The following is a 14,573-nucleotide window of genomic DNA, read 5'->3' on the forward strand; positions in this document are numbered from 1 at the left end:
CTCTGTGAAATAAATAAATAAAATCTTAAAAAAAAAAAAAAAAAGTACAGACCCGGAGCAAACATTTCAGAAAAATTTCCCTTGTTCTTAGTTCTGCTCTCTTAGTTTTTTTTTTTTTTGGGGGGGGGGATGTGGTAAAGAGCTCCCAACTCAGTAGTCACTAAAATAGTATTTGTACTCAAATTAGGAACACTTCCTCATGTGAGAGAGAAAAGTTATGAAGGAACACCACTGTGGATTGAATGTGTGTCCCCCTCCAATTCTTATGTCGAAGCCCTAACTCCCAATGTGATGGTATTTGGGAGGTGATAAAGGTTAAATAAGGGGGGGGCTTAATCTGATAGGGCTGGTGCCCTTATAAGAATAAGAGACTCCAGAGCTCATGCTCACTCTCTCTCTCTCTCCCCCGTGTAAGGACATAGGAGAAGGTGGTCAAGCCAGGGAGAGAGCTCTTACCAGAACCCGACCATGCTGACACCCTGATACTGGACTTCTAGCGTCCAGACTGTGAGAAAATACATTTCTGTTGTTTAAGCCACCCAGTCTGTGCTATTTTGTTATGGCAGTCAGAGCAGACTAACAAACACTAAATAACTTCTAGCCACATCTCATCAAATCTGAACTCCAATTTTTAAGTTCTTGTTAGATTAAGACCAATTTCAGAGGATAAAAACCTAAGCTACCTCAGACCACATTTTAAATGACTTAAAACCCAATATAAAACTTTACAGAATAGTTCAATAACAGTTGTAGGTAGACAAAAGCTTATCATTTAACCTGAAACCACTATAATCTAGTAGCTTTACTATTACCAGTGTTGGATAAACACAGAGGGCAATGAGGCATTTAAGTGAATGGCTTGAGAGGAACTTGTGCTTCGGAGATATTTCCAAGGAGGAAGAAAGCAACAGTGACTCGTGGCCCTGTCTTGTGGCCTGGCATCAAGAGATTTGCCTGGCCAGCTCTGTGAAGGCCATCCAACTCTGGTACAGCAACATAAACCAGAGGTTTAATAGGTTTCAGCTGGTACAAACATATCAGATGCAAACACTTCACATCTATTTTGGAATGAATGGGGTGGCACTGACAGCAGAAGTCGAGAGCTAGGCAATGGAAGAGGTAAGGCTCAGAGGGCAGTATCTAAATCATGAATGAGAGGCGTTTACAAAAGCAGTCTACACGAATGTGTTATAGCTTGTACCACTTCAGCCACTAGTTTGACCAAATTAGAGATTACAAAAGGGACACTGCCAAACGAATTTACTTTGAAATAGAGGCTGGGGGTGGGTGGGGAGAATATTGTAATTCTGTGGCTCTTTGGACCTCCTCAGAAGCATTCAATAAAATGCCTTTTCGCAGTAAAAGTCGGGTTGACTGTCTCTGACAAAACACAAAGATGGCGTTTTACCTAAAATGATCCAAAATGGGTGGCATTCAAGTTACTTTTACTTGCTTATTTGACGTTTACTCTTTGAGACTATCTTGTTAGGTATGCAGCACTAAAGCACAATATAATTTAGTATCTTAAAAAGAATTATGACCTTGGTAAAAGTTTCGAAGGAAGGGTTAATGATGAGGATTTTAAAAATAATCATTCAATGTATGGCTTCACATATATCTGGTAGGACTTCAACAGTTTGGAAGATGAGGTTTGAGGGCTCCCTGGTGACTGACAATGTCCCTTTAATAAATACCAAGAAAGCACATGCTGTGAATACTTCGTTGTATTCTAATGGATCAAGTTTTCATTAGTGCCATGGTCTCACCCACCCTACCCCGAAATATATTTTAGTGTAAGCATCTTACATAATAAACTCCTGCCCCAGTGACTGTTGCTCCTACAATTAAGAAGTATACTAGGCTGCTGCCATCTTTCCCAGAAGCACCTGCAGACGCTAGTGATCTAGAAGGGGATCCTAGGTGATGACACTGCACAACTGTAGGTAAAGATAAGGCCAAGAAAGAAACAAAAGGAAATAGAAAAAGCACTAAGTATTAATGAAGACACATTCAACACAAAGGCAGGGAAGCATTTTTGGTTACCCTGTGCTACAAAAGAAAAAAGTGCTGCTCCAGGACTGGAGGATGTGTACTTCCTCAGAGCCGGTTAGCGGACGGAGCTCACCTACTTCTTACTTAACTGGGTTCATTCACACCTGGCCCAAACTGTCTCTGTGCACTTGGGAGTCAGGTCAGGGAATGACAATCTAGGTAACTTCAAGTCACTTTCATCTCCCTGTTTTACAACCTAGTGACCAAGGAACAAAAATAATTTCACTGTCTTACCAATGTGGAAAGAACTAAAATTGTAATGGCACCCAACCATTTGCTCTTGGGGAGTCAAACAAACAGCTTCCTTCAATCAAGGGTGTTACTAGGTGTTATCTAAGTTGGTTCACTCGACCTTACATGATCCAACTTTAAACTGATCTGCTTAGTCACAGCAAACCCTGCCAAAAAAAAAAAAAAAAAGCACCACAGAGTAATTCCTCTGTGACCAACTAAGCTGATCAGAGTTCATTTAAGGAGCTATAACTATGTTAATTTTACATAGCATTTAAAACCGTATTTCTCACCTCACACAAATTCCATTCTGAAATTAGATACTAGGCCAACTTCTATAATTTAGTCTTTGGGTGAGATTCAGGGATAGCTTTCCTTCTAGGAACACTTAATATTTTGGATTGAAAGCTGTTATTGTTGTTTAATGTCTATCCCAAGCTGAGGAAAAAATAAAATATTTGACAAATGGGGCAAAATCAAATATTGTGCTAAGGAGCTGCAATGAATTCTCACCTATTCACAGGTTAGTGTGTCATATCCAAGAGAAAAGGTACAATTTTGTGGATTAGTCAAATCTAAGAAAACACAGTGGCTTTCGAGTAATGAGTAAAAAGACAAGTGAAAAGAACAAAGCTAATCAACAGGAGATTAAATTTCAGTCATTCCCAAATTGGCTCTCACAGGATTATTAGACAGTAGGCACTTTAAAGAAGGCTTTTTGGAAATTTTTTCAAAAGGAGAAAGGGGAATTAGTTGCAAAAGTTTTAAAGCAGAGTAGTACTGAGTCTACTAATGGGAGCTGTTTGGCAGCTTCTTTACACAAGCTGCTTTTCTACTTACATATGCACCAGCTCCTATTGTTGATAAGCCCACAATAAGGACTAACACAGAATTATCGATTTTGCCCCCTGATGCACCAGAGCTAGCCATTTGTCTTGTCATCTGGAGTTCTAGAGGAACATGCCATCGCTGGAACAAGTTGCCTAAGGAACACAATTTATTAAGACACACACACATACAAAAATAAAATAGTTAATACATGTTTATGACTAGAGGTCATTGCATTGTACAAGTAAAGACTTACTGCCCATTGGGGTGCATGATGTTCACTTTTAAACGACCAAGAAAAAAAATAATCAAAACTGTACAAATAATGCAGATATCAGAATCCACACACTTAAATTGTTGGGAGTTTTTAATAAGAGTATAAGTCAATGCTGCCCAGGGAGGAAATTACAGCTTCCCAGAAAAGATAATGAAAAACAAATGGGCAGTTCATCAAAAACACTTCTCTCTTCACATCCTCACCGTAAACAAAGTAAGCACAGAGCAATGGCTGAACAGATACAAAAAGTTAAATATAGACTACCTAGGGGCATTATAACCACCACTTAAAGGGTAATTTAAATGGCTGGCTCAAACCTTGCACAAAATAATAAAACCCTGCGACACAGTCCTTGAAGACAGAAATGTTAAAGCACAAAATAAAAAAAAATTTTTTTGTTAAGTGGATTTATCTTTTCCAAAGAACTAAAGACTTTCAGATTATAAAATATTTTTTAATGATTAAACTTAAAATATCAACTACTTGGCTCTTAGTCCTCCAAAATAATACAAATATTATGTTGATGTAAAACTCTGTACATCCATGTAATGATCTGATGATTAGAACAACTCTCACACATGGAAATGAAGGAAGGTCTCAGGACTACCTTCTCTGCTTATGATACTACTCATGTTGACTACTGACTAGAGCAGGGGTTTGCAAACTCTTTCTGTAAAGGACCAGATCGTAAACATTTTCAGCTTTTCAGGCCATATGGTCTCTGCTGATGTCGCACAAAAGCAGCCACAGACAAAGTATAAATGAATGGGCAAGGCCGTTTTTCTTTCTTTCTTTTTTTTTTTTAAAGATTTTATTTATTTATTTGATAGAGAGCACAAGTAGGCAGAGTGGTAGACAGAGGGAGAGGGAGAAGCAGGCTCGCCGCTGAGCAGGGAGCCCGATGCAGGGCTCAATCCCAGGACCCTGGGATCATGACCTGAGCCAAAGGCAGACGCTTAATGACTGAGCCACCCAAGAGTCCCACGGCCATTTTCTGATAAAACTTTATGGGCACTAAAATGTGAAGTTTAAATAATTTTCATGTGTCCAAAATAGTTATTTTTAATCTTTTTCATCCATTTAAAAAAATGTCAAAACCAATCTTAGCTCAAGGGCATGCATACAAAAGCATGTGGGTTTGGCCTGTGGGCTGCAATTTGCCAATTCTGATCTAGGGCAGTGGTTCTAAAACTTGAACGTGCATCAGAATCCTCTGGAGTGTTTGTTAGAACACAGATGGCCAGACCCACCCCAGAGTTTCTGAGTTAGGAGATCTAGAATGGGGGCCCAAGAATTTGCATTTTTTAACAGGCTCCCTAGTGATGCTTATGCTGCTTTGAGAACCAACGGTCTAGAGGCAGATTCCTGGTCTGACCAGGCTTTAAAAGATTAACAGAATGGGCACTGGTAGTAGCATTTCATATTAGAAATATGGAGCTTTCCCCCTTGCTTTCACAATTTCAGGGCACAGAAGAGTAAAAACTGGTCCAAACCAGGTCTGCAGTCTCTTACCTGAAATCCTCAGGAACATGGATATTCCAGAACTCAGAATTGTATGGTTTTAAGTATATAGTGTTTATACCATACAGTAAATAACACCCAGCACAGTAAAAGGCAGCAATCCACAGTCACACACATTAATGTTTCCATGAAAAATTTCAAAGTGGGATGAACAAAAGGTTATAAGCAGCCTCTCTCTCCAGTTTAGGTCAGGTGTCAGTGACAGATGAGTTATAAAAACCTGATTTTTAGTCCTATTTTCATTTCTGAATTACAGATAAGAGACTATAAACCTACACCCTTAGAAGTGAAAATGTATTTTTCTTTACTATTTTTATTTATTACCTGCTTTAGAATCCTTTATTACCACATGAAAAAAAATGGTTTATATTTGGAAATAACAAATCATGAAAATGAAAATGTGCAAGGGTGGGGAAGCTTATCTTGATCTGGGCAAGCTTTTGATTTTCAGAAACCCATAAAATGAGTAAGCACCAAAAGTAGGGACTGACAACTCTCAGAGCTTAGTAAATGAAACTGGGTAGAAAAAATTCCACGTGGTTTAGTTCAGCGAATTTAGTTGTGTCCCCCACCTTCACCCCAAGTTTATTTACTGAAAATAAGTAGTTTATTTTTTTTTATTTTTTATTTTTTTAGATTTTATTTATTTATTTGAGAGAGAGAATGAGATAGAGAGAGCACGAGAGGGGGGAGGGTCAGAGGGAGAGGCAGACTCCCTGCTGAGCAGGGAGCCCGATGAGGGACTCGATCCCGGGACTCCAGGATCATGACCTGAGCCGAAGGCAGTCGCTTAACCAACTGAGCCACCCAGGCGCCCGAAAATAAGTAGTTTAAAAAAATTCGTTTATTGTCCCTCTAGAAGATCCTAAACCCAGATGCAATAACTTTGTTTTAATGTAATACTGATGTGTTTATTCTGTTTTTGCTTGCTTTTCACAGATAAAACTAAGAGTGTAGATTTGGGAAAGTTCAGCAGTTTTTGCCTTAATTTGCCAAAAAGAAAAAAAAAAAGACATTTAAAAGTAAATTAACTTTTTAAAAAGTAAATTGGTTAACATTTAAACTACTGCCTGAAAAGAAATGTAATATACTATTATTATCAACAAACCAAATTTTTACATACCTACCAAGTGACTTTAGTTTTGTAAGAAGTGATGTTGTATGGATGTTTATATTCCCCGCCCCCTGCCCCCAGTTTTCTTTTACCCATAAAATTACTCCCACACCTTTCCCCCATAGCTTCAAGATTTTAGGAAACTTCGTATCATGGCTAAACATGTCTTTTCACTTGTCTTGCTAAGGTGAGAAGCCAACTTACTCCTTGACTTCTCATTACAGCAGTCTGTTTTAGATTCTCCTTTAGATTTTTCACAATCAGACCACACAGAGAGGTAGCACTTCCTTCCTCACACTTGGGATTCAATTTTTTTCAATTTGATACATTTATATTATGATTTCCATTGTAGCAATAATTAGCACCTCTATTACATAATTATCATTTCTTTTTTTTTTTTAAGATTTTATTATTTATTTGACAGAGGGAGACACAGCAAGAGAGGGAACAAAAGCAGGGGGAGTGCGAGAGGGAGAAGGAGGCTTCCCACTGAGCAGGGAGCCCGATGTGGGGCCCAATGTGGGGCTCGATGTGGGGCTCGATCCCAGGACCCTGGGATCATGACCTGAGCCGAAGGCAGACGCTTAACGACTGAGCCACCCAGGTGCCCCATTATCATTTCTTTTTAGTGGCTGGAATAATTAAGATCTAGTCTCTTAGGAAGTCTGATTAGGATACAGTATTGTTGTCTATATTCACTATATTGTTCAAGGATTTGATTCTTGAATTGTTGTTACAATTGTATTTAGTGCCTAACACATAGTAGGTGTTTGCTCGATAAATATTTGTTGGACTAATTAATGAAGGAAGGAAACAGAAATTCCTTCCAATTCTATGATAAGGACTAAACATTTGAAGAATTTTTTGCAAAGAAGTTTAGCCAGATCTCATTTATTTCAGGTTGCTTAATAATAAATCAGTAAGTTCAAATACTACAGACTAGCATTAGAATAGTGCCTAGGGGCGCCTGGGTGGCTCAGTCGGTTAAGCGACTGCCTTAGGCTCAGGTCATGGTCCCAGGGTCCTGGGATCGAGTCCCACGTCGGGCTCCCTGCTTCGCGGGAAGCCAGCCTGCTTCTCCCTCTCCCACTCCCCCTGCTTGTGTTCCCTCTCTCGCTGTGTGTGTCTCTCTCTCAAATAAATAAATAAAATCTTTAAAAAAAAAAAAAAAAGAATAGTGCCTAAACCAGCAATTTCATTTCTGTAGATTTCATAATCTCCTGTTTTTTCATACTCCCAGAAAGCCTTTTCCAGAAATACACCCACAGAACTGAGGCTCCTAGGATTCTCAAATAGTTAAGAGGTCCATATGCTCTGGAGTCTTGTTTTCTGAATGTCAAACTGACTTTTCTGACATGGATAAAACACAAGATAGGACAAGCCTACATGATCTGTCCACTGTAACTAGGTATCTAAGAACTATTTCCCTTTATCAGCTCCCCAACTTTTCTTTAGCATAACCCTTGCTGTTATTTTATTTTTTAAAAAATATTTTATTTTATTTATTTGAAAGAGAATGAGATAGAGAGCATGAGAGGGGGGAGGGTCAGAGGGAGAAGCAGACTCCAAGATCATGACCTGAGCTGAAGGCAGTTGCTTAACCAACTGAGCCACCCAGGCGCCCCCCTTGCTATTATTTTAGACGTATCATAGTAGTAATAACTAGAGTGCAGTGAGAAAGGCACCAGAGGAAAAATGATTTAGATGACAAAAAAGCAATCTCACTCTGTTCTACAAAGTTAAGTCCTTCACAGTACTAGGGTTCAGCCACTGAGAATTTACCATGTGCCACAGACTATGCAAAGCACTGAGGACACAAAAACAGGACATAATCCCTGGTCTCAGGTAGTGTGTAGTATAGGAAGGGACAACGGCTGCCACTATTCTGAGTATCAGAAAATGGGCTTAATACAAATCACAGGAGACTCAAGGCTGCTCAGTCTGTTTAAGCCTTAAAACAGTATTTTCCAAACTTGCCTGATCATAAGAATTACATCAAGAGCCTGTTAAAATAAAAATTCCCAGGGCTCTCTCCAGGACATTCTCATTCAGTAGGTTTGGGGTCAGCTCTCCACTTGATTTACTGGACTAGGTAATTTTTGGAAACATGATCTAGAGAAATGTTACAATATGCAGCAACTCCTTTAAAATGTTAGGAAATATCTAGAAAATACAACTTATTGACTGGATGCAGAAAAGGCTGACTTGCTACAGATTTTCTTCTGGAAAGCTTTGCCTCAGCAGAAAAAGTGGGGAAGGGCTCATCTTCTAGGCTTTGGAAAAAAAAGTGTCATTTGGCAGTTCCCAGGAAGTCTGGATCCTTGCCCACAAGGAGTCCAGTTTCCTTTTTAAGGAGGTAAGAAGGATTCTGAATAGAGAAAAATGTTCAAACATTTGACCCTCAGGTCAGGGGTCGGTGATCAGTTTGATCACATGGGCAGCACAATGTTTGGTAACCAAATAAAATACTACAGAATAGAAAATATCTATTACCTAACCTATCTGCTACTCAGTGCCAAATGCAGACATAAAGTAGTCACTATTAATTGCCTTCAATCATTTCTGGAAAGAGGCAGAACATCCAAATAAAGTAAGTAAACAAATAACAGCAATTAGGTTTTAAGGCAAAAGGCAGCATATAATGAAAATGAACTTGACAATGGTGACAGATGTGGATGAGATCATTTCAAGGTGGGTGTCAAGTTTGCTAACATCCTGACAAAGAATTGGAGGTGGGAGGAGAAAGGGGAAAGAGGAGGGGAAATGGCATATAAACAAAGAGCGCCTCTCTCCTATCTACGCAAAAACATAGAGCAGTTGCTACGATGTGAAAAAGAAATCAGATTATAAGCAATTAGTAATCAAGCTACAAAACAGGGTTAATTCCTAAAATGACAGAATCATTTCTTTTTGAAATTGTAACCCCACCCTGCCCATTTCTAAAGGCATATGATGTACTGTGGTGCTTGGCCAAAGGACAAAGATTAAGTGTATACAAAGAGATGGATGGGTATGTCAAGAAGTGAGAATATATTCTACAGCAGACTGCCTCCAAACAAAATCATGCAATGGAAAAAACCATTTTGAGTCTGTACTTTTCAGTAGTTCTAATATCACCAAACATCTTCAAATATCTAAAAAATCAATTTAACTTTAAAAATCCATACTTGTTTAAATGAGAACTTTTGGTTAGACTTCAGAGTGCTGGTAAAAGTTGTGAGTTGTAAGCAAAATAAGTACACAAAGTTTGAAAGGCTAGTATGGATGAAAATCTTCAGCTTACCTAAGTTTCTGTGTAAATTTCTGTACAGCTTACATAGAGCACTATCATTTCAATGCATAAAACCCATACAGATGACACCATAGATGGGATATTAGTTTAAAAGCTAAGGCAGAGGTTTTTAAGTTCCAAGAGCAATTTGTTTTAGGATATGTCCTCAGATACACAAATTAGGAAATGTTTTCTTGAGGCATAGCAACTGGGAAAACTGTTCAAATGCACATTTGCAAACACTCTAAGGGAAATATTTTCCACATTATATTTTTAAAGCACCCAGAAGGTGGTTCCACATTGGAAAGGCCTCAAGGATAACTTCTGACATTGCAAATGTGAATGTCCCCAGGTGGTCATTCAAAAATAGATTAAAAAAAAAAAAAAAAACCCAGCACCTCCTACAGGTGGATAATTCATTATCCCCATTAAGTTGTGCAGTTTGAAAATGAGCAAGCTCAAGACATGCTCAGATAAGTTCATGGATATCTCATGCACAGTGGGCTAAAGGGGAATCGGATGCATTCTTAACCTTTTGAGGTCAAAATTTAGGAAGCATGTGGAGTTGTGGCAAGTGGATTAGTGGCCTAGAGATGGCAAAGTATCCTTTGCTCTACCTATTAATTAGGTATGTGACCTTGGGTAAATAATTTCACCTCTCTTGTGTCTCCGTTTATTATCTATAAAGTGAGTGGGTTGAACTTTACCACAAAATCCCTTCCAGCTCTAAAATCTGATGAAACAACTTCACGGAGAGCAAATACAATGCGCTCTGCAAACTGTTTCTTTGAAGCATTAAAGACCACCAAGAATTACATGGACCAGACATTTCAAATTAATTCTGGGCCGACTCTCCTGTTGTCTGGCGCACAACCGACTGACTCCTTACTTGAACTGCACTGTTTCTCTTTCACTGGGCACTCGAATCTATGGATCTCATCTGGGATTTGGAAAGTAGAACAGGTAATATCCTCATTTACAGAAGGAACTAAAGCATCGGGCTTAATGCCGTGTTTCAAGTCTCACAATCGGTAAATGACAAAGTCTACTTGACCTCATTGCTCTAAAAAGGCGGACTGGGGGTGGCCTGGAGGTGGTATTGGACAATACCAAACAGCCAGCTGTTCTGTTATCCCTGAACGGCAAACCCTCCCAGGAAAAGGCCTCAAGCGGACTACTGAGTTCAAATCCCTTGAAGGTCAGGTCGGCACGGCTTGCGAAACTCATGGTTTGGATCCCGCCAATTCAAAATTCACGCGGCTGTGAGTGGGTTAAGGTTTTCCCAGGGAGGAGGCAGGGGGAGGACTACCAGGCCCAGGGAGCCTATGGAACCCAGGCCCTTGGTCTGCGAGGTCAGGGTTGCCTGGAATGGGTCAGTCACCTGGGAGCCGGTTCCGCTGCCTCGGGCCTCGGACGCACACTGTCCGCACCAAGGGCGCCAGCTTCTGCTTGAATGCACCTGCTGCCAGGCTTCCACACCGGAACATTTCGGCAACCGCTACTCTGTACCTCCTCCTTTCCTTTCTTCTCACTGACCCACCGACCGGTCAAACACGGTGGGCCCCGGCCGGTTCCCCCCCCCGCTCCCCTCACACGCACTATACGCAGGCTCCTCCTTCCAGCTCCGGGAGGGCATTGGACAGTTAAACTGGCCTGCTAGAGCAGGGGAAGGGGAAACGCGGCTGGAGGCCTACTGCGCAGGCGTAATACTCAGCGCCGCATTGCGATTGGCTCGTACGGCGAGAGATTTGCGCATGCGCCTGGCTGCCCACACTGTTGCAAAGACCGCGGCAGCGGGTGTTCGCAGGTTTCCTCGGGTTGGTGGCAATGTCCGCTGAGCGAGTTTCCAAAGGAGGGAGTCGTGGGGCCTCTTTGCCTGGCGGTTGTGGCCGGTGCTGCCGCTGTGTCGATGGCGGGAACAGATAACAGTACCTCACAAAGCGTGAGCACCGTAGCACCGCATTTTGTTCTCCTGTCCTAGGCTACCACTCGGTACTAAGCCTTCCTGATTCTCTGGCTGTATTCCACTTCCAGTCTTTCCATAAGGTCCGAGCCAGAGCACCTGGCTTACCAGATTCGGAGTGGACTTCCGTCTTTTACAAATTGCTGGCACTTTCCCACCCAGCCCCTTTTTCTAGGAGAAGTAATCATTCCGTGCTCTCTTTCCCCATGTCGTTTTTATATTGTGCAATTCTATTCCTAGGTGCTGTACCAGGTGCTGCGGATAATCTCCTACTATTATGGCTTCTGTGCTTGAGAGCAAGGATGCTGGCAAAAAGAGTTTGTGCTTTGCAGAGAAATGCTAAGCAGGACTTTCGAGTTGCGGGAGGAGTAGGGTGAGGGGCTGAGTGTAAATAGGTGTTTTGACTCTCCCAAATGTAAGCTAAGTTGGAAATAAATTTTTTGACTGTTTGCAAAACATAAACATAGGTCTTTTTCAAAGTTTGGGGTTACATATTCATTTAACAAGTGTATAATGAGTACTTGCCACTTGGACTATATTATGAAAGGGGCTCTGGAGCATGTGGAAAGTATAGGAAGTGGTCACTAGTTGGGGAGATGACACATACTATCATTTAAATAATATGGAATGTCTCCTTCAGTGCCAGAGCAAGAGAAAAGTGAATAGGATGGAGTAGCTAAGGAAAGACGTCATGCAAGTGTTACTTGAGCTTTGTCTGGAGGGATGTATAGTAAAATTCAAATAGACAGTGGAGGAGGAGGAATGACATTTCAGATGGTGAATACATTGGGACCAAAGGTAATATTTTTAGTGGTTGAGCACCCCTTGACTTTGGATCCAGTCTCACCCAGGTTGAATCCTGGCTCTACCACTTGGGCAGGTCACTTAACTGTGCCTCACTTTCCTCATCTACCAATCTCCTAGGGTTGTTGTTATGAAGATTAAATGAGCTAATATTTGTCAAGTATCTTAGAGGAAGCACCATGCTGTTTAAAAGGCTTAGAGGTGTAAAACAAAGAAACAAACCCCAGCACATTTCTGGGGGACAATGACAAAGAATATATACTAGGAATTAGATAAGGACAGGTTAATATTCTGGGGCCAGAGCTGACTTGGCAAAAGAATTTGGCCCTAATCTTGTAGGTGATGAAGTTTTTTTTCTAGTGGAATAGGGATAGAGAATGAAATCACAAGACCTCGTTTTAGGAAGTTTAACTCAGGAAGCAGTCTTAATTGGGTGAAAAAGGTCCAGGGTTCCCTTAATGTTCAGAAGCGCAGGCAATGGGTGACTTTTTACCTAGGGCTGCTTTGAGGGATAAATACTGAAAATATCAATTTCACAATAGGGTAAAATTATTTATATGTACTTAATATATTAAAGGCCTTACAGACATTGATATTTCTTACTATTTCTAAAAGCCAATAACAATAATAAACATGGAATACAAAATTAATCATATCTGTTGGGGAAAGAGGCTTTGGAAAACACAGTCAAAATCATGATGATCAGGTGCCTATGAAAATGGCTGGGTATATTTGAAAGACAATCATTTAGTGATGCACAATTAACACAAAGAACAGGTGCTGTATAGCACATTTTTTTTTTGCAATAGATGCAATGAGGTACTTTAAAAAAAATCTCTAATTAAAAATTATATTTCATCATGTTTTTTGCAAAAGCAATAAACACACAACAAACTAACTCCAAAAATATAAGTGAAAATTTCCCCAAAATCTCACCCCACAGAGGTAACAAGCACTTTTTATTAGGGCATGGTGCCCATTTTGAGATACCATATTTCCAGAAATGAGTGTTTCTACCTTAAAGCTATAATATAAACTCTGAGAGTGACAAGTTTTTGCTGGAAGCACACATCTAAATAATCTCATGTGGATGTAATGTTTTTTGTATCTCTCAGAAAGTTAGCATTGATTCTGACTGTGAGTTGGCTTCTTTTCACTCTACGTACTGGGTATGCCTAATTAATAGTTACTCCCACTTTTGTAACTACTCTTCTGTAGATAATGATCACCAGGAGCATCACAAATACAGAGGAGAATGATGCAGCAAACTATACTTAGACATCAGCCAATCAAAAAGCCAAAATACTGTACAGTGAAGATTGCTATTCACACTGTACCATAATAATTGGTATTCATAATGATGACCTTGGATTAGCCACTTAAGATTAAATCCTCGAGATGGTTTTAATAGTGAATAGTATAATCTAGGGTTTTAGAAATGGGTGACTCACATATTTTGGAAAAGAGTTAGCTGTAAGTATATCTGCTAACTCAGCTAAACAGCTTATTAACAGAAGACCCCCAAGTTTTCCCAGCCATTTTGAGTAACTTGGACTTGGCTGAGCGGTCACATTCCAACTTGCTTACAGATCTATCACCGATTCACTGAATTGTTCTTCTCATAGTGGGAATGGACTTGGTCACGTTTGTCTCTTCTGCCGCTCAGCCTCGCACACAAATAAGATGGCAGCTCATGTGCACCGCTGGAATCCCTGACTTCGATGGCATTAGCAAGTAACTCATATGTGGGTGCTACTGACATATGTCAATATTGCCTTGCCTTAGCCTGTGAAATGTGTGAGAGGAGGGATAAAGTCTTAAAAGCAAACAAAATGGGTGCATTTTATTGTATGTGAATTGTACCTCAGTAAAGGTGATTTCAAACAAGCAAATTCTGAACCTGAATCATCCTCAAGAGAAGGAATACAGGTCTCCACCAAGATGCGTGATGCTTAGTAAGCTTTGGGAAGCTGCCCCCTAATACCGTAAGAAAGTTCTGTTCATTTATCATCTTCCAAGCATAATCTAGGCTTCTGGCAAATTAGACTCAACCACTTTGTTCTACATTCAGTTGCAGAGGGGTGAACCCTCCTAGGGGTTTCCAATTCCTTTCGAAACTCCACCATTCTGAAAGGACTTATGATTATATGGACATTATATCATATGGGAGACACTGTGAGGCTTATGCCGTGTCCCAAGATCCCTCCACCTGGGTCAGTAATGGTTAGCCCCGAAAACAAGGTTCCCTTTGGCTGGCGCTGCCACCACTAGCTTCCCCCCTTCTCCTACCCCCCGTTTGGCCCTCTCCGGCGGCGGGCCTTCCCCATTGGCCAGCCAAACACAACCGACTGCGACAGCCAATGGAGGCCGCTCTCCTGAACATTCAGAGGATGGGTGCTCGTGGTGTGATGAGGGGAGGTTGGCGCCTGGCACGCGGCCCCCTACATCTGGCAAGTCGGTGACAGAGACAGTAACTCCCCCTACACACGCACACCCCGTGCCCCCGGCTCCC

General features: G+C 40.8%; 1 protein-coding gene across 1 annotated transcript in view; it reads right to left on the reverse strand.

Annotated features, from left to right (window-relative positions):
- The window catches only part of AIFM1 (apoptosis inducing factor mitochondria associated 1), a 34,558-nt gene extending 23,645 nt beyond the window's left edge, over positions 1 to 10,913 (reverse strand). Inside the window, exons 1-2 of the mRNA XM_035008575.1 lie at positions 10,676 to 10,913; positions 3,124 to 3,266 (exon numbers count right to left, since the gene is read on the reverse strand). Of these exons, the coding sequence (XP_034864466.1) occupies positions 3,124 to 3,266; positions 10,676 to 10,781 (249 nt within the window). The 5' untranslated portion in view covers positions 10,782 to 10,913. The remainder of the gene's footprint in view (positions 1 to 3,123; positions 3,267 to 10,675) is intronic.
- Between the last annotated feature and the right edge of the window lie 3,660 nt (positions 10,914 to 14,573).

This window comes from Mirounga leonina, unplaced genomic scaffold (genome assembly GCF_011800145.1).
Source record: "Mirounga leonina isolate KUSES-001 unplaced genomic scaffold, KU_Mleo_1.0 Mir_101664, whole genome shotgun sequence".
In the NCBI taxonomy this organism is placed as follows: Eukaryota; Metazoa; Chordata; class Mammalia; order Carnivora; family Phocidae; genus Mirounga; species Mirounga leonina.